The sequence below is a fragment of the Dendropsophus ebraccatus genome, unplaced genomic scaffold (assembly GCF_027789765.1).
Source record: "Dendropsophus ebraccatus isolate aDenEbr1 unplaced genomic scaffold, aDenEbr1.pat pat_scaffold_611_ctg1, whole genome shotgun sequence".
In the NCBI taxonomy this organism is placed as follows: Eukaryota; Metazoa; Chordata; class Amphibia; order Anura; family Hylidae; genus Dendropsophus; species Dendropsophus ebraccatus.
The window spans coordinates 51,488-78,353 of NW_027210210.1; the positions used below are offsets into that span (position 1 = coordinate 51,488).

The window sequence follows — 26,866 nt, forward strand, 5'->3', positions numbered from 1 at the left end:
GTAGCGTAGATTTCATAAGAAAATGTTTTTCATCGGATGTTGGTGTTTGTAGTAAAATATGTCTTATTGGACCAATATAAAAAAACATTTCTAATGGTTTAACGCTAAATAAAACTGAATCAGAAATCCCATAATGATTGTGGGTTTTGTTTCCCAGTGGCCTTATGGAGACATTTGTAGCATCAGTCCTGTGGGCAAAGGGCAAGGCTCAGAATTTGCCCTCACATTTCGGAAGGGCAGTGGGAAGAAATCTGAAACATTAAAGTTTTCTACAGAGCACAGAACAGAACTCCTGACAGAAGCCCTGGTAAGATATTCCTCTATCAGTCTGTCCCTGCACGCCACAGAACAGCTATATTTGTGTCTTTCATTGTGTGTGGTTCTATGCAGTGTGTTTCTTGGGTTTACTTTGCTTTTGTACTGTCATGTGAACACTGTATATTTTAACTCCAGTGTTTTTTTTTTTTCCCCCCAATAGCGATTCAGGACGGACTTTGCTGAAGGGAAGATTACTGGAAGGGCAAGTATACCATAAATGACTGTAATGGCTTAAAGCCCTATGATTGTCATAATGGTCGTAATACACCAGGAATTCTTTAATACATGGAGGGTTTTTATTTTTGTAATTTTAAAGAAACAATAAAAAAATTACTACAGCGTTAAGAGCTAAGTATCTTTTCGAATATGAAAAGCCTTTGGAATTTTTTACTCTTAACTATACCATTAGAAATCAGGGTAGCAGTTTTAACAGTGAATTTTTGACAGCTTTCTGATGTGCATACATTAAAAATTACAGATGGGTTACATTTTTTTACCCTGAACATAAGAATTTGTTGGAAAACATTAGTGGAACTTCTCCTTCTATGAAAACTTTTCTAAAGAAAATGTTTCTCTTAACTAGAAATGTATACCAGTTACCTTACTATATGAGAATTAAGCAGAATCTTGTGCATCTGACAGCAGCTTTGGTGAAACATGAATTAATCTTCACATTCATTTGAATGGGAAACATGCAACTTCTTCAATGGAAATGATATGTCCTCAATCTAGTTGCACTAAGTATGTGCCAAAACTGTATGTGAGTCTGTCACTAGGATGTGCCTTCACTTCATGATCAATAAATGTCTAAGCTCCGGGACACAAACAGTCCTGAAAATGAGGGGACTGCAATGCTAATTTAGCGGGAAAGGCATTGCAACACTAAATAATAACTGCTTCCCCTTCTTTTTCTGGATCAGTTTGGGAGTCCCAAAGGTTGCACCTGGACCAATCATTAAATGAAGGGATATCCTAATGGTATGCAAGCATTAATAGCTGGGAACTCTTCTTTAAAGGGGTAGTGCGGTGTAAAGCATTTTTTCACTAAATAACACACCTTACAAAGTTATACAACATTGTAATGTGTGCTATTAAAGTGAATGCAGCTGGAGGGGGGCCGGCATGAGGGAGGACTGGAGCGGTCCGGCCGGCCTCCTGAAGATAGCGTGATCGTCCCAAGATGGCGGCTGGGGTCGACAGTAATTCCATAAGTATACAGCATCACACTTCCGGGTCTAGTGTGAGGGGGAAACATGGGGAAAGGAGCCATTCACTTAAATAACCACATTACAATGTTGTATAACGTTGTAATGTGTGTTATTTTGTGAAATAATGCTTTACACCGCACTACCCCTTTAAGGGCGTTTTGTCATTTTTGCAGTTTTTCTGGGTAAGACTGTCGTTAGCCACACACTGGCTCCTGCAGAATGCCTTCTGATGAATATTCAGGCAGTGCTCTCCAGTAAACAGCAGCACAGAGTTTCTTTCACTGCACAGTGTCGGCTGAATAGTCATCAGTAAGCATTCTGCAGGAGCAAAAGTCACACATTGACACACACATATATATATATAATCTATATCATTATTGAGATAAATGGTTCTCACCTGTTTCTATTAAGTTGATTTGCTTAGTCTGTTGTCCTGTTTCAGAGGTACAACTGCTACAAGCATCACTGGAGTGATAGCAGAAAATTAGTCACTCTGGAAGTGACTCCGGGGGGAATAGACCAAATTGATCCATCAAATAATCGTGTCCTCTGCTCTTACGACTATCGGAATATTGAAGGCTTTGCAGAGGTGTCCGATTACCAAGGAGGGTTCTGCATACTGTATGGAGGTTTTAGTCGATTGGTAAGTGTTGCTGAGGTTTCATGACTATACAGTATGTCCTTTTAAAGAAATTGTAAGAACTTTTCATTATTATTATTATATTTTTTTTTTTGCATTTCGTTGACCATGATGGTCATCGGGATGTATGTGACTTTACACTGTAGACAACCCAAAAAGAAAAAGCTGCAATGCAAAACGTGTGAAGGACAAAGTGACAGCCTGAGCTAATGATGAAAAAGGAAGAGGTTTTCAGACTACCTTTAGACCACATGTAAATAGTTTGTCCAAGCTGCAGTCACCACCTATGGCTGTGTTGTAATGGAGCTCATCTAAATAGCAGCTAAAATAAGAAAAAAAAATCATTTCAAGACATTGTGGTCCTGAATTTCATGAGATGGGAAATACCCCTTGAATACCTTACCTATCTCCTCCAGATTCAGATTGGCACTGCTGCATCCCTTCTCACTTCCTGGTTTGGAGTAGGGGTTTGTTTCGCAGGGTCTGGGAGACAGCGATGCTGAGCTGAATCTGCTCTAGGGCTTGTAGATTGTCCCTAGAGACATGTGTAAACTCAGTGGGAGACATAGAACGAGTGAAAACATACTTGCCAGCTCCTGAGGATCCTGGCGATCTTGTGATGTTACAGTTCGGGCCACCACCCTCTTAGCACAGTTGTGCTGATTAAGTTCCCAGCAGCGCAGCCTGTTTAGAGGCTGCTTTGCCTGTCAATCACCCCTGCAGAGTGTGCTAAAAGCCCATGAGCCGGAACTAGTTATAAGCTGTTAATGAAAATGTAGGCACCAGAGCCACATGAAAGAATTGATCGTTCCAGTGCCATGATTGTAAATGTTTTTTTTTCCTTTCAGCATTTATTTGCTACAGAACAAAGAGATGAAATAATAAAAAGTGCTATAGAGCACGCTGGCAACTACATAGGGATTTCACTGAGGATAAGAAAAGATCCTATAGACTTTGAGCACTTTCTAAACCTTCGTTTGGGGAAATATAGCAATGATGAATCGATCACTTCACTAGCAGAATTCATTGTACAGAAGATCACTCCAAGGCATACAGTAAGATTTTTTTTATAAGTACCTATTAGGTTTATTTAAACTGGCTGGCCATGATAAGAGAAAGATAGGTTTGTGTCTGAGCTGACAGGCAGCTTCTCCTATAGACTTTACTCTGAAGGAGACAGAGCAGCCTGCATTCTGTGAAATCATGCAAGCTGCAAATGGAAAACTTGTTTGTTTTTTATTTTAAATAGTGGTCTACCAGGAAATAGTTTTTACACCATAAGTGTGAAGTAATAATAAATTGCTTTAAGAGGTTTCCACAACCTTTTATAAGCTACATGTGTCAAACTCCTGACCCTCTAGCAGTTGTAAAAGTAGAATTCAAATCATGAGGATATCTCTGGAATATTCCAATGACAGTGACATTCTCATATTTCCCTCCTGTATGTTTTCTGTAGGTATTGATATGTGTTCTCTTTTTTCCTGTCCACTGATCAATGAAATCTATTCAGTAGATGTTCAGGGGGTCTTCAGTTGATGCTGTGTCTCACGGTCACTGGCGCTTTGAGTAATTCGTTGCTTTGTATTTTGAAGACTTACCAGAATTGTCAGTGTAATAATTGAATTGTAATTTTCCAGAAATATCCTGTTTCTTCTAGAATTACATTAGGAGGAAGTTGTGGAAATACCATCATTTAATTATACGTTATGTTTTAGGAACCAGTGAAGCGATTATTAGCACTTACTGAAACTTGCCTAGTGGAACGAGACCCAGCAACCTACAACATTGTAACATTGAAGCCACTAGGGGAGGTAAGTCTCAATTGGAATTTGAGGTTAAACATCTCTGGAACGCTGGCGACCTCCAACACGTGCATGCTGCGTCTAAAACAAATGTTTGTGTACTTTGCTTTGCCATGTTAGCTGCATAGTTTAAGGATATTATCTTACTGCTATACTTTCTCATAGAAAATAGATTATAATAAATTATGTATGTTTAATGCTCCATTCCTGAAGAGTGGAAAATATTAGGTTTAGCAAATTCTGGGTAGAGAGGATATGCAAAATAGCTCTCACACCTCTTAGACAAAGAGGTAGCCCTTCAAGTCAGTGTTTTACTCCATCTAGGAGTCTTAGAACATTGACTGGGGATCTGTGCCAAGCTAAACAATGAGGGCTATTTTGCATATCGTTTCTTCCCAAATATAAATATATATTTTATATCAACTATAACATTAAAACCATGTGAATATTGAATTTGTGAAAAGTGAATATTGATTATATTGCACAAAGGTAATAAAACCTGTCCAGTAGTGGAATATGTTGGGCAATAAGTGAAGAGTCTGTTCTTGAAGTGTTGGTTACAGAAAAAGGCTATGTTCACACTACGTATATTTGAGGCTGTATAGCAACCAAAACCAGGAGTGGATTGAAAACACAGAAAGGCTCTGTTCACACAATGTTGTAATTGAGTGGATGGCCGCCATTTAATGGCAAATATTTGCTGTTATTTTAAAACAACGGCTGTTATATTGAAATAATGGAAGTTATTTACCGTTATATGGCGGCCATCCACTCAATTTCACCATTGTGTGAACAGATCCTTTCTGTGTTTTTAATCCACTCCTGGTTTTGGTTGCTATGAGGACCAAATACAGCCTCAAATATACATAGTGTGAACCCAGCCAAAATGTGTATGGATTTGAGAAAAAAAGCCATATGTGATGACTAGATGATTGGTTCAAAGCTTTTCTAAAACTTAAGATCTTGTGAGCAGTCCTATGTGTGATGCATGTCTGACCTGTAGATGTCCCCCTATTCTTTTGAAATCATATTTAGCTAAAGCTGCAAAGGACCATCGTGTGACATGTCTCTGTCATTGTTATTTAGACACTGCACTGCTATTGTATGGTGCTCTCATTCACTCCTTCACTTATGTCAAAAACAAGGAGCTGGAAGTCTATTAGTATGTGCAATCAATGCAGGAGTAATGGAAAGGGCCAGTAACTATTACTGGGATTTTTTCATTGCTTCTACTAATCTTGTTTTTAGCATTTGAGGGATTCCTAGAGGTTTGACCAGTGAAAAGTTAAAGGGAGGTTCTCATCCCAACTTTATATATTTATACTTGTAGGACCTGTTAAGTCAAATATTTTTGCAAATACATTAATTTAACTTGCCCCCCTTCTCCTGACATGCTACCCTTTCCCTCCCATTGTTGACAGCTTATCGTCTAGGTTATCGACCATCACTCTGCACTAAAAACAGTGGTCTGGCTCAGGGCTTTGGAGTCAGTAGGCCGCAGCTCAGACTCTGACTCCTAAATTTTATCAGGGACAGACTCAGACTCCTGCTCCTTCATAAATGGTTAATCAGACACCAGGGGAGTTATTTATCACACCGGTGTAAAGTAGATCGGGCTCAGCAGCTTCTCCCTAATGTCCTACATAATCCTGGGCGACTTCTGAGGAAATGAGTAAATAAGGCAAAGATATAAAGCGGATTCTCCTGTGTGTGCAGTGGATGCAGCTAGTGTCCAGCCTCCATGTCCTAAAGAACTCAAAACTAGGCTAGATCGACCAGGTGGTCTTTTCCTGTTGACAATGTTTCAGACTAAATATCCACCATACACAAAGGAAAACTGCTAACAATGCCTGTGATATAGACGTCAACCATAGGTCCAGATTTATCAGCTCTCTGTTAGCTCTCCTGAATCATCGTGGCCCCACAGGAACTGCCGGCTCAGCTAGTCAGTGACTGCAGCTGTATCCCACCTCATTCACTGATTGGCTAAGTGGGGCTATGACATCACAGGATCGGGAGCCCGGCGGGGGACCATGAGCCGTGACACTGCACTGCAGGGGCACAAGGACGGGTAAAAAAGACTTCTTTATTTTGACCCCAACAACCCCTGTCCCACCTGTATTTTTCACTGTTGCCCAGAATACCCCTTTAATTCCTGCCTCTCTCTCTTAAACACACATGTAGCCAGCTGTAGCCATAGAACATTGAAGAAAACCCCACACTGAGGACAGAGGTTACTGCTGCACTACTTATGTCTTCTCCTCCTACTTTTCTATATTCTACAGGACTGCTCATTACACTGCTGCTCACATACAATCATCCAGCATCCAGGAAGAGAACAGCACAGATCTCCCCCCACACAATGGGCTCTTCCAGCTCAGAAACAAACTGCCAAACAGTGACCGCCAACTTTTCCCTGATCACCCTTAGGCTTCGTTCCCACTGAGCAAAACTAGCGGAATTCCCTGACTGAATTGTCCGCTGCGGAATGCCGTTAGCCTCCCTCTCATAATGGGAGTCTATGGGAGGCACGCGCTCCTGCTTTGTCCGCGCTGAAGAATGAACACGCGGACAGAGCAGGAGAGTGCGCTTCCCATAGACTCCCATTATGAGAGGGAGGCTAACGGCGTCGTCCGCCGCGGAATTTCGCTAGTTTTGCTCAGTGGGAACGAAGCCTTATACAGTATAATAGGGCCAGTGCTTTATTACTGATATGTGGAGGAATGGCTTCACCTTTTCTAACTAAATGTATGTGATATTGTTTTTCTGTCTTTTATAATTAAGGGCCTTAGATTGATAGAACAAACTATATTAATGAGGAACATTTATAAAATTCATATAAAAACTCAATTATAAAATTTTAAAAGATTGTTTTTGAAGTTGACATCTAATTCAGAGAGAGATCCTGTTTACTAAATAAATTTATTTTGAAAAATTATTTACTGTAGGTTGACGTGGGGGTACTCCTTTTAAAGAATATGAAAACTCCTCTATGATTGTTTTGAAGGGCTAACGGGTGGTGCATCCTATATATAATTTATTTTTAATTAATTTGTCTAGATTTTTGCACTTGTGTATGACACAGAGAATCCTCAACTATTTACCATTGAGTTTATCAAAGGCCAGATTCGGAAATACTCCTCGACTGAAAGGTATTGCTTTTACACTTTTACGGTTTGTTCAAGCAGCTATGTATATTTCAAGTAATGTTTAAATTTCACACAGCCTCATTGATTTTTACATTGTTGAAGTGATTGTAACTACAATCAGTCTACCTGTTGGTGTACATTGTAGTCCATAATTTTTGACGTGACACAGAAATAAGACATCGGAATGTTAATCCTTTTCCTAGACAGTGATAGTTCCCCTTTAAACTATCAGCAGGTTAGATGAATCTAATGATAATCAATGGATGGGGCTGGCCAATGATGCATCAGTGCTTCTAAAAGTGCTCTGGATCAGCATGTTAGATTGGTCTAATTTGCTGATAGTTCCCCTTTAATATTATTTACTATATACAAAATTATGTTCACATTTAAAAGCATTTTCCTGGAAAAATCAATCGATTAGTTGTTGCTTGCCAATGTGCCCACACCAGACACCCCTGCTGATCAGCTGTTTTTCGCTGGCACTTCACTGAGGATTGAGTTGTTGCTGCTAAAGTACTGCAGCCTCTGCTCCCATTTCAATAGGAGCTGAGGCACCAGCACCCCATCGCCACTGTTACACAGGAAATTGACCTTACTGCTTCCAGTTCGTGGCTCCCAATGTAGTGTGGGTGCCGAACAGCCTGATCAGCAGGGGGTGCTGGATGTCCTGTGGATAGCTTATCAAATGATTTTCTTTGCTGGGTAACCTTTAGTTATTAGTCGTAGTTATTGAGATAAACTGAAAAGGTCTGACTTTCATTTGAAGATTTTTATTCTCAGAGATTCCTTGTTGGCGAGCCTTTTAGATGGGGTCAGAGCTTCCGGAAATAGGGATGTCTGTGTGAAAATGACTCCAACACATAGAGGCCAACGGTGGGGTCTCATGAGTGTACCTGTGGATGAAGAAGTGGAAAGTCTACATTTGAGATTTCTTACCACTCCTCCAAGTAAGCAGACATAAACGCCTATATAATAAATACAGTATAATATATATTTTATTTACCCTTTAAAGCCTATAGACTGGTCCTATGGCGCCATTCGGATCCTGCTGGCAGCGACGTCACAATTTTCCTGAAGGCCTAAAGTAAGGGTCTTCAATGCATCTCTATGAGAGCGCTGGATTAAAGACCCGAGCTCTTTAGCTGCAAGCCAGCGACAAGGTCACATGGGTTTTAAACCGCGCAATAGGACTGGAATGAAGCCACACTGCAGGACACTGATCATAAATGCTAAGTCTACGTGCCAGTCTGCAGTGGGGCGAGGAATTAATGAAAAACAAAAAATGCTTCTTTAATGCAAATACGGTGGTTCCTCAGTTCTCAAACTCTGAGCTTGAACAATTCGGTTCTCAAAGAATATTTTCAAGGAAGGTTTGCTACCGAACTCAGAACACTTGCTTGGTTCTCAAACACTTTTTCAGCACCCAGTCTTGAAGTCTTATGTAAAACCACAGCACACAGCACCACAGATCACACAAAGAGATACTGACATAGTGTCGGTGCTGTTGGCATCAATATGTGGCTTCATTGCTTGGTGTTCCCTGTTTGACACCTGCTTGAGCCTTCCCGTCTAGTCCACTTCTCTACTGTACTGTCTGTACCGGCTGGCTCCTCCTGCTGACACCATACACCTGCACTATAAAGATTTAGGTGTTCCTGTTTGTTCCTGTGTCATTATTTTGTTTAACATGTATAATACTGTAGTGGGTAAATTGTACATTTGTCATGACACATACAGGCACAGTAGATTGGTGAATGCTGGAGCCAATCAAACGCCTTATGAGGAAAAAACGCTCGGTTCTCAACCATCCTGCCAGAACAGATTGGGGTTGAGAACAGAGGTTACACTGTATAAGTAACTTCTAAATAGTCTTCATTAAATATTTGCCATTATTTAGTTGCTACCATGAGAAATAAATCTATGAGATGAACTTTATCTTATCCAACACTAGTTTGTATTGAGGATGTGGGAGGGTGCATAGGACACACGTCAGTTTGCAGGGGATCATCATACTGGTTGTGTAGAGTGAATGCTGAGCTCACACAGAAAACTAGAGACTGTAGAAGTCAAACTAAGCAAAAGCCTAAATTTACATTTGTTTTCTTCATAAGTTCAAAGCAAGAATTAAAAAAAAAAATGCCTTTCAAGAAGTTATTTTCTTTGTAATTATAGCCAATTTTTAATGTGTATGTGTTAGCTTACCATTGGAATTTAGAGTGAATTAATTTATTACATGAATGAACTGATCATTTTTAATTTTCTACAGATGGTGTGTTTGCAGATGCAGTTTTCAGGTTCAATTCTAACATCTCTTATAGTGGAGTTCTGCATGCAGTAACCCAAGATGTAAGTATAGGTTTAATATTATTTAAGATATTGTTTATTATATCATTAGTTATATTATATGATAGTTTATTATATTGTGTTCTTATGAATTTCATATGTTCATAAAAAGTTTTGTTAAATGATACCTGTCATGCAGAGAATTCAGTCTAGTCTGCAGACAGCAGGATATATTATAATATCCGGTCATTAATTCATTTAAACCTCTGTTCATTCTGAACTTGGTATTCATGTGCATGGGCCTACTTGGTAATGAGAACCATTTCTATGTATAGGTTTACATGCAGAAATAGCTGTCAATCACAATGTAGGTCCGCCCACTTGTTTGTTTCAGTCAGATATTATTAGGTTATAGCTCTAAGTTTGTGGTTTAAATATACTACATACACCCATAAATCTCCTGGAATATACACTATACATATTTATAGCCTGCAATGAGCCCATCAAATGTCAGAAATGTATCCTATTGCTATACTTTATATTGTTTTTTTCCCCTCATGTTTTTATCCTTATCTTCATGTTGTACCAGTAAGTAAAACTTTTTTTTGTGCTAAATCCATACCTGTAATAAGAGGTAGATGCCTTTTAAACAATTGCATGTAGAAGATTACTCTGAAGATAGAAAGTCATGGGTGCCAAAGGCTCTTGTTATTCCTCTTCCAAATAATGTGCCTTGAAACAAACTGTACCAGCAGTTTATTCTTGCCTCTAGATTTTCTTTTCAGCTTTATACCAGGCACATTATGAAGCACTCCAAAAAGTGGTATAGTGGTGGCTTTAGCTGCACGTATTTGTTTTTTTATGTATGTTGTAACTTGTTTTATACCCTTGTTTAAACTTCCTCTGTACAGGTCCATTTTTATAGTTAGTGTAATATATGTTCTAGTGTAGTTAGCACATACAGTAAGTTTGCTCTTTCTCTCCTCCTGAGTAACAGAACACTTTTTTGTTTACCCAATGTGTTCTTATTCTTTATTCCTGTACAGGGCCTATTCTCAGAAAACAAGGAGAAGTTAATAAATAATGCCATCACATCCTTACTCTCCCAAGAAGGAGACCAGACAGCATCTAATGCAGAGCTGGAGAGTCAGTTCCAGGCAGTCAGAAGATTAGTGGCTTCAAAAGCCGGATTCCTGGCCTTTACTCAGCTACCAAAGTAAGCATGCATTACGATAAAAAGCTGTCTTCTGCTGCTCCGCTACTTGCCTGAGGTCTCATATGCAGTCAGATGAGTTGGACTTTTTAGATTAATATTTTATACTCCTCTTCACAAAGGTTCAGCTATATCGTCCCCCTCTGATTTCTCCTCACTGTACTAAAATTGGCATAATGGCATTTAGTGCATGCAGAGTCTTAGACTGAATGTTTACTGGTTAAAACATATTATGAGTAAAATTGTACATTTAATTACTGAGAGATTTTCCATATGTAATAAACAATAGATAGATAATAAATAAATAGACATAATGTACACTTCATTGGATTCTTTTTACAAAGTGTTTCTAAATATTTTTGGGGGCATAGATTTTCCTGGCTCTGCAGAGATATATTGCTCCCTCACCCCTAAATCAACCATGACTTCAGTGTGCTCCCCAAAATGGCCAACTCCAATCACTAGCCAGAAGATCATATGCTGTACAAGCATACAGAGATACCAGGCCAGTGGTTGACTTCAGCATTATGGCCAGACATGCTTTTTCCATATGTTTTTTTTTTTTTAACATATTAACATGGTTTCCTAACCATGATCTCCCAGGGTCCTCTTGTGGCATCTTTAAATCCCCCCAATGAATGCTCCCTCTGCAACTTACTAGGCGGATTAGTCTCGGCACTGACAGCCCACTCAGCCAATCACTGACCAGAGCACTGTGCCACTTCCTTCAGTGATTAGCTGGGCGGGACGAGCTGTCGCTGCCGAGAAAAATCCGTCTTGGAAGTAGTGGCTGTGGGTACTTGGCCATTCACTTCAATGGGCTGACATATGTCAAACTAAGTGCCATTAACTCCCGTGGCCTGGGAAAATACTGTCCCGGGTCCCCGCTCCTGCTTGCTTTAGGGCCTTCTGGTGTTTCATGGCGGTCAGCCAATCAGACCAAGCCCACATACAAGAGTATGTTGGCTTGGTCTTGCGACTTAGGGGTTGCTGGATTGTTGGATTGCCACCCCAAATCCCCCCCCCCCCACTGTGGGATCTGGCTTTGTGGTGGTGGTGGTCACCGACTGACACTACACCATTGCTACAATAGGAATTCATGTGTATCAGAGACCTGCATGTGTTACATGAGGCAATATGGTTTGATCAAATTTTATACCAACTTCTCATGTTGGTTTTTAATGTAGCGGGAAAACTTTAGTATCAAACATGGGTGCGATGTGCAGCCATTTCCTTGTTCCCCAGGCTTGTGCATTTATGACAATCTGTATTGGATGTCTTGATTGTATTAATAGAGAAGTGGTGGCCATATTTCTTAGTTTAATTCTTACACTTTTTGTGTTGGTGACTATGCTAATATTCCTTTTTTTCCTTTGGACTGAAGGTTTCGGGAACGTCTGGGAGTAAAAGTAGTGAAGGCTCTAAAGAGGAATAATGATGGTGTGACCCATGCTGCTATTGACATGCTATGTGCACTTATGTGTGTAAGTTTGTTAATGTGCTTCACAGTAGTGGACTAACCATAGTGCTAAAATGTTTCATCTACCCATTACTGACAGTGGGGAAATTATACATTTACAAAGTGCTGTATGCATATAAAATCTGCGTGAATGTCCTGTTACTCTATGTGCTTCTGGACTTCGTGAATAGATGAATAATCCTGTGTGTGTGTGTTAGTCTGAGGTGTAAAGGCATGTGATGGAGCATTACTTACTTGCTTAGCTATGCTTTTCCAGGAAATTAGATATACGCATTCATCTGTATGGCAGAAAAAAAGTTGGCATTCATAGAAACTTGTGATTATTAGATCACATTTTATCATAAAAAAAAATATTTTTTGTGTTTAACCTAATGTCGCTCTGCAGCTCCGACTAGTGTTCTTTAACACTAGTATAACATTGTAACACTATGTATACAACATTGTAAAAGCTACCTGAAAACTATTAGCTAAGCTGCTGTTTCACTATGAGATAGTACAGTATATAAATTTAGACCATGTGTCCTTTTCAGATGAATTAGCTAAACATTCTCTCTGTATTAAGCAGGTAATCCTAAGCTTAAAGCGCAACTATAATTTCAGTAGCCAAAAAATGAAATTCCTCAAATAAAAACCCCTCGTGTTACCTTTTAAAAAGAGCCCTAAACTGCGTTGATAGCGTGTACGCTCGCTGAGATATCCCCAGTTGTTTGGCTCAGAAGAATAAATGAATTTTTCTTCTGGCTGACTGAATGTGGGCGTGGCCTATCCCTCATCTCCCTGGCTGCGCCCCTCCATTCACTGAGCAGCACCTTAGCAGATGTATCACACATAGCAGGATCAGATAGAGCCCCAACATACAGTATCACAATGTAAGATTAGATACAGAGCTCCAGCAGATGGTATCACACACAGTGGGATTAGATACAGCCCCAGCATACAGTATCACAATGTAAGATTAGATACAGAGCCCCAGCAGATGGTATCACACACAGTGGGATTAGATACAGTCATCTGCTCTCATAACACTGTAGGATAATGTCAGCCATGGAGGTGGGGGCACCTGCTGCAGACATCTGATAGTGAATGTTATATGTACTATGGAAGAACTACATCTGTGTTGTGCTGGGACTTGTAGTCCTCCCCTCAGTGACTCACCCACTCTGCCTCATGCAGTACATTGGAGTCATGGTGGCACTGGATACACTTGTCCCTCCATCCAGCTCTTTCCCTGCGCTGCTCCTCACACACAACACCCTCAGCTCTGCTTAGTCACCTCTGTGAGGGGAGGGGGGAGAGCGTGCTGCTAGGAGGTGGGGGAGGAGGTTTTGTTTATGTCTCTCTCTGTGTCAGGGCTGTTATCTGATCCTCCTGTCACAGTCCGTTCAGCAGGAATGCAGAAATAAGTCAGAGCCAGACAGAGCTGTAAGGGCATAGTCAGCCTTATTTATTTAAAAAACTGTTCATTTTAGGTTATTAATGTATATTGCAAAAAGTCTTATCATGACCTAAGCTAACTAAAACTGAATGGTCAAAATATTTTAAAGTTGCGCTTTAAGGTTTATCACAGCATAGCTAATAAATATCTGATCAGTGAGGGTCATTAACATTGGGGTCCATTGTTCCCTAAGTGAATGTTGCAGTAGCACACATGCATGACCACCACACGTGGATGATATAATTTAGAATACTGCTTTAAGTGCAGGCTTTACATAGATGAGACTGCCTCTTGGTTGTTATTTCCATTTTAAATGTTCTCTATATGTCCTGTCCAATGTTGCTTTTTTAAAATTTTGATCCCCACCCTCTTTCTTCTGTAGCCAATGCATGATGATTATGACCTAAGGCAAGAGCAACTGAACAAAGCATCTCTTCTTTCTTCCAAAAAGTTTCTGGAAAACTTACTAGACAAATTTAACTCCCATGTGGTAAGCACTGCAAAACATATGTAATCCACACATGTTAATATGGAGAAGAAGAAAAAAATCTATTGATCTATCTTAGTACATGCTCCAAATTATGATGCACAAAAGAGTTTCAATACATTTGATAGGTTATAAAAACTGAAATTTGTCATTTGTTGTTTTTGCTGCATTAAAGGAGTTATGTCACAAGGGAAACAAAGTCGATAGTGATGCGTGATGTTAAATGTGATGATCACAATAAGAGAACAGCAATGACTGTAGCACAGCGAAAGGTTACAACAGTCACCAATCCGTAGGAAGTGTACAGGCCTTGGCTTTGAATGACTTCAGCACATTTGTGGCCCCAGGACATTATTAAACTCTCACACGCCTCTGCTGTAATTTTGGTCTATTATTCTTACAGTCTTGTCCAAGGTTTTGATTCACACCAGTATTGCCATATAGCGGTATGAAAGGTCCTGCTGCAGAAAACATTGCCCAATCCATGACACTTCCTCGTCCACTTTTCAATGACCTGTTTGCACACTTTGGGTTCAGTCCTTCCCCAGTTTGTCGATACACACAATTCTTTTAGCCTGCATAGTGGTCACTGCTGCTGAGTCCATGTATGATGAGACAGATCCTTAAGGTGTCTTTACACAGAGAGATTTATCTGACAAATATTTGAAGCCAAAGCCAGGAATGTGTCTGAAAAGAGGGTAGATCCCAGTCTTTTCTTCATGACCTGTTCTCCGTTTATAGTCTGTTCCTGGCTTTGGCTTCAAACATCTGTCAGATAAATCTCTCTGTGTAAACATACCCTTACCCTGTTCAGTGCTGAACTGCCGATCTGTTATCTTTGCTTTATCTGGTGAAATTTACCTGTGCAAACCTGTTTGTGGTCTGAATCAGCCACATATCTCTTCACAGTATGATAATCATGTGTAAAGTAAATCTGTCACCCCCCCTGACCAATAGTCAAATGGCAGAGCATATTGTTTCTTGGGCCGTAGCACCAGTACACCTCACTATGCTGTATGCACATTGTACATCAATAATTATGCCAGGGGCTGGTATACAGCACTGTGAGGTGAGGTGTGGTAGTGCGACGGCCCAGGAAATCTTAGGGTTCACCTCTTTGATTCTTTTCACAGACCAAATAATGGTCTTTTTTAATAAACATAAAAACAAACAAGCTACAATGGTATGTTGAGAATGCTTTTAATTATATCTATTCAGCAGCGCCACCAGCTTGGTTGGTGATCAGCGCCCTGTGCGCAGTAAGAGAAACAGATCGCTGAACTCAGGGAGACCAGCCAAACAACATGACTGCCGGCTGCTAGTGAAAGCGCTCAATGCAGTGAAGTCCTAGGTGCATTGCCCCCTGGGAAACATGAATATGCAAAAGAGGAAGAGATTGAAGAGTCTCAAAACACAGGACTAGCCAGATATCCCTCCAGGAAGGACGCAGCCAAGGGGCAGCTCCTCTTTTGCATATTCATGTTTCCCAGGGGGCAATGCACCTAGGACTTTGCTGCATTGAGCGCTTTCACTAGCAGCCGTCAGTGTTGTCGTTTGGCTGGTCTCCCTGAGTTCAGCGATCTGTTTCTCTTGTGGCTCTACTGGGCATTGCTCCCACCTAGCAGAATCTTGCTCCACACTGATGAGGGGCAACACCCCGAAACAGCTGTATGTGGATGGTTACCTAGCCTTGGTTTTATCCCTTGTCATTACATTGACTTTTAGGGCCACTTAATATGGTGGATTTGGTGGTTTCCTAACAGGAGCTGCTCCTTGGCTGGGTCCTTCCCGGAGGGATATCTGGCTAGTCCTGTGTTTTGAGACTCTTCAGATAGGCTCCACGGGCTCCTCTTTTGCATATTCCGTGCGCAGTAAGGAGCTATCATTGGGTTAGATTCGTCTAGCCTGCTAATTGTGATTTTAAACAATCTTCTGCTGTTTTGGTAAAAACTACTGTAAGGTGATTGTTACTAGCAGCAGTGAGTATAACTGACCTTTTTGGACTGAAGGTCTTCAATATCTTGTTTAGTATTCCCAAATCACAAGATGATTTTGGGTAACACATTCATTGAATTTTGAATGAGCATTAATTTTTTTTTCTATTTTAGAATTATGGGACTGGAGCCTTGGTTATCAGTTCACTCCTGGATTTCCTCACCTTTGCACTCTGTGCACCATACAGTGAAACAACAGAAGGCCAGCAATTTGATATGTTGCTTGAGATGGTGGCATTACATGGTAGAACACTTTTCAAGCTCTTTCAGGTACAAGGATTTTATAATTTTGCTGGTTTGCATCTAATAGTTTGGTTATTACCTTGTGAGAAGCTGTATGAGCACACATTGAGAAATAGACAAAAATTCAATTGGAAAACCCACTTGTTAAAGTGTATCTGTGGTGCAGGTGAGAAATACAGCACATAGAGCTTGTGGTCCAGTTGGTAATACTATGTTTTCCATGACTTGGGGCAGGTTTGCCTGGTTTAATCTAATATGTATGGCCAGCTTTTGTTGGGAATTCCCTTATCATTTTTGAGTTGTACCGGCAGATTGTTGCTTACTATGCAGCAGCTATTTTCCATCTGTTAGGTGTTTGTTGCTTTTGGGTGGGTTAAATGCTGTTAATCTGATCTTTTTCTTGCATCTCTGTTTTAGCACCCTTCCATGGCTATTGTAAAGGGAGCTGGTTTAGTAATGAAAGCTATTATAGAAGTAAGTACATACTGGTTGATATAGTAAATTATTAAAATTGCTTCATTTTTTTTTTTTATTATGCATGCACAATAATATCCCATGCAGATAAGTTATATTTAGGTAAAACATGTATGCTGTATTATACCTTGTGCAGTGCCTAAAGGAACTTTGTTCTATGGGGAAAAAAAAATGCCTAGCCATTTTCTAAGAATTTGTCCCTGCCAGTGAAGTTTTTCCTTCATATATTTGTGTTAGAAATAGTTTCTTCAGTTTTTTAATGTAAAGCATAGCAAGTCTCTCTACATTTTTTAAACTATGTTTGTTAAGGTTACAAATATGGTTACTTTGAAGCAAACTCATGCTGGAGTGCTTTGGTGCTAAATTCTTAGTATGAGATAAATGCTGTTATGGCCTTTTTTTATTTCTAGGAAGCAGACAAAGAAATAGCTACAAAAATGCAGGAACTTGCTCTCAGTGAAGGTGCCTTACCTCGACACTTGCACACTGCAATGTTTACAATAAGTGTTGATCAAAGAATGCTCACAAACAGGTAAGATCATGTCACTGTAACCTAGTCATAGTCTGAAAGCAATGGAGATGCCCACAAACGGGCAAATCTGGTCTCTACAGCAACCCGTTATTATGTGAACAGAAGCCCATGCAAAGAGTAAGGAAGAGGAACAGATTTTCTTTATAGGATTAAAATATTACTAGCAGGCTGTCTATATAATGTGTAGATTTTCTGGGTATGCCAGAGTGAAAGCTGTTCTGTGTTCTATCTCCCCAATTTTGATGTCTTTTAAAGGGCCACCTAAACCATATCACAGTCAGTATGGGCAAGGCTATATTTTCTTTGCTCCACTATATGATTTAAAATGACCAGAAATGACATTTTTCATGTCTAGAATATGTTAAATAAATCTGTTCAAAATTTGTTTGAATTGAATTTTAATAATTTCATTTTTTTTTTCCTAGACAGCTTAGTAGACACTTAGTTGGCCTATGGACGGCGGATAATACAACATCTTTACATTTGTTGAAGCGTATTTTGGTAAGTTAAAAAAACGTTAGAATGCTTAGGTGAATATTTAATTTAAAAACCTTTTGATCTGAAAAAATCTTAAAACTATGCCTTTTAAATTAAATTGAGACGCCACTTTCACATTAAATAACCTTTGATGTGTCGAACATACATTTAAAAATTTTTGCATGGTCAGTGTTCAGACCACCAAAGTGATAGGAGAAGCATGTGGCTGTGGGGTTTCACCCCCTGGCTTGTAGCTCTATTCAGGAGATGAATTTTTATAGTCTGTGGACGTTCATTATTGTTTTTCTGGTGCCTTAGTGGATCTCTCTTGATTTTTTTTTTTTTATGATGTAAAGCAAAGAGACAAGTAAAATCCTAAAAGACTATCAGTAGCTTCTAGTCCTGACATTTTCTCGAATTTTTCAAGCTGCTTAAAGAGGATGTACCATCAGGTACATCCTCTTTAATCTGACCCAAGGATAGAACCACGCCGTCACGGGGAATCCGGTGCCGCGGTCCGGTTCCCGCGGTTCTATGCACGGGTCCCGGGACGGAGCTGAAGCACGGGAGGCGGGCCGGCCCGCTCCTCTATCACGCGGCTCCATTGATTCTAATGAAGCCGCCTTATAGAGGAGAGGGAGTTCCCTCCCACTGGGGGTTGGCCAGCCCGCCTCCTGTGCTTCAGCTCTGGCCCCGGACCCGTGGATAGAATGGCACCATACACTGGAACTGGGCCACGGTTCAAAAAACGGACCGCGGCATCGGTTTCCCCGCGACGGCGCTGTTCTATCCCTGGATCAGATTAAAGAGGATGTACCTGATGGTACACCCTCTTTAAGGCACAGTAAACGCACTTTTGACTCACATTTTAATATAGTGAATTCTTTGTAAAATGAAATGATCTGTTAGTCAACAGTTCTTGGAATTATTGCTTATGTCTTGTACAATGTAGATGTCCTAAACAGCTTGCTAAATTTAGTTTTTTACATCTATGGACAATAAAGGTTAGAAGACTGTAACCAGGTGTTATGTTCTTACAGGGTTTTAGTAAAAAGGTATCTTTACTGCCTTATTAATATGTTACGGTGTTCAGTATACTATATCCCTCAGTACTTCTGCTCTGTCTCCCTATGAATATAATGTTAAGCTCTGCTGTGATGTAACTCTAGCCACTCATTACTGCAGAGCTCCACATGAATATTCATGCACAGGAAGAGGAAGGCCAGCTGGTTCACCAAATTCCCTTATTTAACCCATCAGTAAAAAGTGTGATTTTAAAACTATAGCATCAGGGTTGAGGGTACTAAAAATAGATTATTACTCTTGTCTATGCCCAATAGAAACGTAATAGTGGGTTAGGTTTGTCTAACCTTTTTGTAAGGTTCCCTCTAACTTAAAAGAAGTCGTCGGGTGATTAGACAAAATTGACCACCAGCATGGGCAGGGGAAACATAATAAATAAACAATCATTAATTACCTCTCCCCATGCCTCTGCATTGCTAGCTTGCCGCTCTGGGACCCCCGGCAGGCTATGGGATCTCTTGCTGCTTGAATGTCATGACCGGTTAATAAACTGCTTGCTTAGCCATTGAGCAACTGCTCCAATCACTGATTGGCTGAGCGTGCTATCCATCAACCTGGTGGGTATTTTTTCCCGGGTTATGACCACATCAGAACTCTGGTGAGAATACCTTCCGTTGGGGGTTCCAGAGCCTGTGACCTGGCGCTTTGGAGTATGGGGAGAGATATGTAGTGGTTGTTTAATGTGTTCCTCCCTGCCCCTGCTGGCTGTCAATTTTTTCAAATCACCAGACTTCTTCTAAGCATTGTTAATATTTTCAGTACAAATAAAATGAGAGTTGTAAGAATTACTTTTGTTAGTTTATAAAAAAAAGAGTTGCACTTTGACCCACAAGTTATGACGTGAGAGTTGCAAAAAATTCATCTCCATGCCCAATGAGCGTCACCATGCAACTTCATTCACTTACCAATCAATGAATTGTGAAATGATGAGTCTTGGCAGCGCAAAATCACAGTGTAGCCCTAGACTAAGAGGGAGACAGCTGTCACACAGTAGGGGGAACCTGCAGCTTATGGATACACCAGGCTTCTAACTTAAAGCATTTGCAACATGATACATCTATTGAATTGTAAGATCTCCAAAACTGCCTAGTAAATTCATATTTTCTTGTATTTGTACTAAATTAGTTTGCCTTATTTTCTAGCCCCCAGGTTTGCTGGCATACCTGGATAGTAAGGATCCTGTTCCGGAAAAAGATGTTGACCGAATGCACATCAGGGATAATCTTAAAATTGCTTCTGTAAGTTTTTGCAAGTTTTTTTAGTTCTATTCTGTCTCTGCACTCTGGACACTAGCTTTTGCAAAGCCAAGTACTCAATCATCTAGAATCCAAATGAAAAAGGGAGATATGTCCCCGTGCAGACCATAAGTATAGAAGCAAATTTTATTGGTGTATATCCACAGGTAACACATTTCAAGAGCGCTGGGCTCTCTTTTTCAAACCTCCAGGATACTTAAAACATGGTACACATCGAGATATGCTAGCATCGCTCCGGACTTCCACGTTGGTGTAGGACCTTTGCACATGTGCACTCCGATAAGCTCCATGGTGCTGATCGGAGTGCACATATGCAAAGGTCCTACACCAACGTGGAAGTCCGGAGCGATGCTAGCATATCTCGATGTGTACCATGTTTTAAGTATCCTGGAGGTTTGAAAAAGAGAGCCCAGCGCTCTTGAAACGCGTTACCTTTGGATATACACCAATAAAATTTGCTTCTATACTTATGGTCTGCGCGGGGACATATCTCCCTTTTTCATTTGGATTCTACATATGATTACGCATACCCAAGGGTTCTGCGGCTGTGAGTCTCCTGCAGCGGCCAAGTGTATATTATACCATTTACATGCTGTTATAGTGGTTGTGGCTTCTCACAACCACATCAGGTGAGCTTAAACCTGTGTGCAACTTCATCGCCACGGTGCTTTTGAATATACAGTGTCACCCTATGAGGCGCACTGCCCTGTGTTTTTTTTTTTTTCTTCTGTTTCCCTATTTGCAAGTACTCCATCATGACATTTTACATCTAAATTACACAAAGAGAATAAAGTGTTTCATAAACACCAGAAACAACCTTTTTTTAAAAAAAAAAAAAAAATCTTGCTCTTTTATCATACAGCAAGGGCTGCATGGACATTGTTATCAAGAGTGAAATCAACTGTGATACACTACATGTGAAAGCACCACAATATGCATGATTTAAGAAAAACTGATACTGTGTTATAATTAATGCAAGACCAGAAGGGGCAGTGCATAATGTCTGCTGATGGTTTTCCATGGCATTCAGGAGGCTTCTGAATTAAAAACAAACAACCCCCCCCCCCCCCCAATGCCATTTCATATTTTCCCCATACAAAAGAAATTGTTTAAAAAAAAAAATCCAAACATATTTGGCATCACCATGTTCATAACACCCCAAGTTACAATAATTTATACAGCATTGGGAATGCAGCAGAATTGCTTTTTTTATTTATTTTTTAAGAAAAATACTCTTGTGCCAAAATAGTCAAACTAAAAAAAAACAAAAACAAATATGAACTTGGTATCACTGTAATCGTAGTGAGCCAGAAAATATATTTATTATGTTATATTGTTACATTTAATGCCGTAAATTTGGTATCCATTCCCCCCAAGGGGTAATTATTATTGTTATTATTATTAAATAAAAAATTTAGATGAATCCCAAAACTGTGACAATAACATTTTTTAACTACTTCCACAAAAAACAAGCCCTCACATGGCTACATTGACAAAGTTTTAAAAGAGACTCTGTCAGTAAGTTTATCCTGTCCTATCTAAGGGTAGTATACACTAGTGACAGAGAATTTGAACAGAATGATTTGTCCCACATTTCTCTATGCAACTGATTTAGCAACCTCCTCCTGTATAACATGGGCAGAAGTAAGTGGGCAATAAAAAAACAAAGAAAATTGCTCTTAGAGGTTAAGAGCTAGGTATGAATATACAAAACTGCCTACGGTACATAGTCTATCTATATTTAAATGATGATTTTCATTATTAATTAGGACCAGTATGGCAAATTTAAACAAGTCCCAGAATGGCAGAGGTTAGCCGGGAAAGCTGCTAAAGAAGTTGAAAAATTTGCCAAGGAAAAAGTTGACTTAGTTTTGTTGCACTGGAGAGACAGGATGGGAATTGCACAGAAAGAGGTAAGGATATAATATAAGTAGGACTTATGTAGACCATGATTGGACAGGTGGGCACGCCCGCCCCCAGTGTGACAAAACCTTCTCCCTTCTGTGACGGGGCTACCTATGTGACTCAGCGCTTAGTGGGCCGATTGTCACACTGGGAGTGGGCAGGCCTGCCTCCAGTGCTTCACCCCCGCGCCGGTGCTCCATAATAGACAGGCGTGGGAACTGGGCGGCAGTTTAAAAAAAAGAACCGCGGCATCTGCATCCCTGTGCCGGCGCCAGTCTATCCATGTAAAAATCACAAAAGCAATGTTCCAGTGGTACATTCGCTTTAACCCTGTTAAATACAGGGGTATTCACGCCTTTTCAACAATTTAGGAATGTTTGTATGGTGACAATTGAGCAACTTCTTATTGGGTTTGTTTTTCTATTGTGCTTATTTTCCATCAGTATTATTTGTCTTCTTCCTCATTGATCTTTTGTAGGCTAGTCAGCTTCTTTCTCTTGGTGACTTATTCCTCCATTTAACCGTGCTGTTTTTATTGATGATGATCTTGGGCAGGCGCGTGTGATTGCACACACAAACACACCTAATAGAAAATGAAGTAACATGAGGTCATAATTTTTTTAACTTGTAAACTTATTCACAGTGATTCACTTTGGGGGAGATTTATCAAAGAGGTGTAAATTAGAGCTGGTTTAGTTGCCCCTAGCAACCAATCAGATTCCACTTTTTATTCTTCACAGATTCCTTGGAAAATGAAAGGAGGGATCTGATTGGTTGCTAGGGGCAACTGGGCCAATTCTGCTTTGCACCAGTTTGATAATTTTCCCCCTATGTATTTTGTGCACTGAGCTTATGCTATCTCAGTTTCTATTACATTTAAATTTAAAATTCTCCTGTTTCTTGACTTGTCACAACTTGTCTTTGTTGCATTTGTGGGTAGTTTTTTGTTAGAGACCTCCCCACTATTGGCCAGTAAAGAAAGGGGCTTGGCTATTACAATCCTGTGCAGTGTGTGGAAGTTTGCAGACAGAAACACAAGGGTCTTTGAGTCTTAGTACATGTCATCTTTATATATGTCTCAGAATCATGTCAGAAGATGTTTAAAGGTTAGACTTTCCTTTCAAGCAAATTGAATATTGTGTGACTTACAAGAAGTAAATATGGCTGTTTAGGTTGCTTTCTAAATCTCTATTTCCCTTGTTTTTATTTTTCTACGTTCCTAATCAGGACAGAAATAATATGGTGAGTTTGTCTTTCCTATGTTCCTTCTGTTTGTCCCTTTTAATACTCCGCTTGGGTGTAATGTGTTTACTGTAAGTGGTGAAGGGTAAGGTGTATGGTTTCAGTTTCCTACCAGCATAGTCTGTGTATGATGATATATTATTGTGCATGCACTTTTTCACTACTTTGAAACACATGCATGTATTGCCTGCAAACTAGAATTATTTTGTTTATGTGCTTGCTTGTTTTGTTTTTTTTGTTTTTTTTTACATTTGTTTACATTTTTTTTTACATTTGTAACTAATTTAAAAATAAACCTGACACATTAAAAATGCTATTTGAGCTGTCAGTATGGTATTCTACAGCAGAAGCAGAGTTTGATATATACTTTTGTTGAAAATTTTTCCATATACAAGTGGTACCTCGGTTTTCGAACATAATTGGTTCTGGAAGGCTGTTCCATAACCGAGCAGTTCGAAAACCGAGCTGTAAGTTCCCATAGGGAACAATGTAAATGTGATTAATTGGTTTTTACACTCCGTGGGTCAGGTGCAGAGCACCCGGCCCACAGAGTGCAAAAACACTCCACATCCCCCGCAACAGTGAGAGGCAGGAGCGGGCAGCTATTTAAACTTGCCGCCGTGCTCCTGCTCCAATCAGCTGCGGGGGACACCCTGTAAAGAAGTGGGGAATCCCATCATAATGATGGGATTCCCCACTTCTTTACACGGTATCCCCGGCAGCTGATTGGAGCAGGAGCACGGCGGCAAGTTTAAATAGCCGCCCGCTCCTGCCTCTCACTGCGGGGACAGGCTGTAAAGAAGCCGGCTCCCAGCGCTGTCCTCCTGTCTCTCCCCACCAGCCCCTCCGCCCCCCCGCCGACCCGGAGCGCTGTACACCCCTATAGACTGCGGCGCGCCCGCAGCCCCGCTCACCAGCTTCTTGCTTCGCTGCTCCCCGCCGCCTCTGCAGGGTAAGAGAGAGTCTGCAGAGGCGGCGGGGAGCAGCGAGAGCAAGAAGCTGGTGAGCAGGGCTGCGGGCGTGCCGCAGTCTATAGGGGTGTACAGCGCTCCGGGCCGGCGGGGGGGCGGAGGGGCTGGTGGGGAGAGACAGGAGGACAGCGCTGGGAGCCGGCTTCTTTACAGCCTGTCCCCGCAGTGAGAGGCAGGAGCGGGCGGCTATTTAAACTTGCCGCCGTGCTCCTGCTCCAATCAGCTGCGGGGGACACCCTGTAAAGAAGCGGGGATTCACCTCATTATGATGGGATTCCCCACTTCTTTACAGGGTGTTCCCCGCAGCTGATTGGAGCAGGAGCACGGCGGCAAGTTTAAATAGCTGCCCGCTCCTGCCTCTCAGTGTTCCGAACACCTCTAACTGTCAGCTGAACATCAGTTCAGCTGACAGTTATCCCCCTGGTTTTGTTCGGATACCGAGCAAAACTTCAGGGGGAAATTTAGTTTGAAAACCAAATTGTTCGAACTCCGAGGTGTTCGGAAACCAAGGTTTTACTGTAATTTGGAACCTGCTGATCTGAATCAGTGCATATTCTGTTCTTAGGAGTCCAATGGGTGGTGTTTTAGTGTTTGACAGTCTTCTTTTTATGACATTGCATATAGAGATAGCCATTAGTCACCGACTGCCCACTGGGATCCGGTACGTGTGAAGCTACCCTTAAGGGGATTTTTTTCAAATCAGCCTGTGTCAGAAAGTTATACAGATTTGTAATTTACTTCTATTTAAAAATCTCAAGTCTTCCAGTACTTGTCAAATGCTGTATGTCCTGCAGGTGGTGTTTTCTTTCCAGTCTGACAATATGCTCTCTGCTGCCACCTCTGTCCCTGTCAGGAACTGTCCTAAGCAGAAGAGGTTTTCTATGGCGATTTGCTACTGCATTGGACAGTCACGGGCAGAAGTGGCAGCAGAGAGCATTGTGTCAGACTGATAAGAAAACACCACTTTCTGCAGGGCATACAGCAGCTGCTAAGTACTGGAAGACTGGATATTTTCAAATAGAAGTAAATTACAAATCTGTATAACTTTCTGTAACTAGTTTATTTGAAAGAATTTTTTTTCTCAGAGGTCCCTTTTAAGAAGACCATTTTAATACATGACACCCATGTAATGTGGTAGTTCTACTATGCAATGTCTGAATATAGATTCAGGGTACACCAGTTTTATTGATGAAGTGTAAACTTCGCCGTAATATATCATAAATTCTAGTTAGTATATGAGGCAGATGTATACTACTTTAGGCTGCGTTCACACTACGTATATTTCAGTCAGTATATGTATATTTCAGTCAGAATATTTCAGTCAGTATTGCAACCAAAACCAGGAGTGGATTAAAAACACAGAAAGGATCTGTTCACACAATGTTGAAATTGAGTGGATGGCCGCTATTTAATGGCAAATATTTGCTGTATTTTAGAACAACGGCTGTTATATTGAAATAATGGCCGCTATTTACTGTTATATGGCGGCCATCCACTCAATTTCAACATTGTGTAGGCAGATCCTTTCTGTGTTTTTAATCCACTCCTGGTTTTGCTTGCAATATGAGGACCACAATACTGACTGAAATATACGTAGTGTGAACCCAGCCTTAGGGTATAAACACACACACTGTATACGCAGCGTATTTACTGCTGCGATATGCAGCAAGTACGCAACAAATACGCAGCAGATTAAATCTAAAAAACTGAACACAGCATCAAATCTGCTGCAGATCTGCTGCGTATTTGCTGCGTATCTGCTGCGTATACGGTGTGTGTTTGTACCCTTAGTCTGTCTATAGCAGACAAGCAGTCTCTGGCATTTATATAGATTACATTTCAAATTTCCAAACGTGAAAAACCTTTTGGTGACATAAGTATGCTTGTTAAAATTTTTAATAAGCATTTGTTTTATATTTTCAGAATGTAAACCAAAAACCTGTCATTCTTCGTAAAAGGCGGCAACGGATAAAAATAGAGGCCAATTGGGATCTTTTTTACTACAGGTGAGAAACAAAATCATATCCATGTTTTAAAGGGGTAGTGCGGCGGTAAAGAATTATTCACAGAACAACACACATTACAAAGTTATACAACTTTGTTATGTATGTTATGTCTGTGAATGGCCCCCTTCCCGTGTCCCACCACCCCACCCGTGTACCCGGAAGTGTGGTGTGCTATACTCACCTGTCACGTGCTGACACCCGTCTCCGATCTTCAGCGAGTGACGTCTTCTTCGGCCGGCCGGCGAACAGCTCCGTCTGTTCCGAATGCCGGCCGCCCTCTGCAGCGTCATCCGATGCTCAGCCGCGATTGGCTGAGCATAACTCAGCCAATCGCGGCTGAGCACAGTTGTGACGCGGCGGAAGGGGGACGGGCGGCAGCGACTCGGCCGTCCTTCCGAAGATGACGTTTGGCACAAGATGGCGGGCGGCCCTCGACACGGATCAGGTAATGTATAATGCACCAACACTTCGGGTACACGGGTGGGGGTGGTGGGACACGGGGAAGGGGGCCATTCACAGACATAACATACATTACAAAGTTGTATAACTTTGTAATGTGTGTTATTCTGTGAATAATTTTTTAGCGCCGCACTACCCCTTTAATGTCATCATTTTTCTTATATACATGATATCACACATTACATTCACCTTAGTGTATGTACCTAAAT

The 26,866-nt window shown here is 40.8% G+C and overlaps 1 protein-coding gene across 1 annotated transcript in view; it reads left to right on the forward strand.

The window, feature by feature from the left end:
* The window catches only part of LOC138778042 (dnaJ homolog subfamily C member 13-like), a gene marked incomplete at its 3' end in the record, with an annotated part of 54,807 nt that overhangs the window by 11,914 nt on the left and 16,027 nt on the right, over positions 1 to 26,866 (forward strand). The window contains 19 exon segments of the mRNA XM_069956356.1: positions 158 to 307; positions 479 to 520; positions 1,969 to 2,169; positions 3,015 to 3,221; positions 3,882 to 3,977; positions 7,029 to 7,120; positions 7,898 to 8,064; positions 9,384 to 9,463; positions 10,447 to 10,616; positions 11,998 to 12,097; positions 13,911 to 14,018; positions 16,124 to 16,279; positions 16,670 to 16,726; positions 17,137 to 17,258; positions 17,684 to 17,759; positions 19,961 to 20,056; positions 21,844 to 21,987; positions 23,207 to 23,221; positions 26,116 to 26,198. Of these exon segments, the coding sequence (XP_069812457.1) occupies positions 158 to 307; positions 479 to 520; positions 1,969 to 2,169; positions 3,015 to 3,221; positions 3,882 to 3,977; positions 7,029 to 7,120; positions 7,898 to 8,064; positions 9,384 to 9,463; positions 10,447 to 10,616; positions 11,998 to 12,097; positions 13,911 to 14,018; positions 16,124 to 16,279; positions 16,670 to 16,726; positions 17,137 to 17,258; positions 17,684 to 17,759; positions 19,961 to 20,056; positions 21,844 to 21,987; positions 23,207 to 23,221; positions 26,116 to 26,198 (2,162 nt within the window).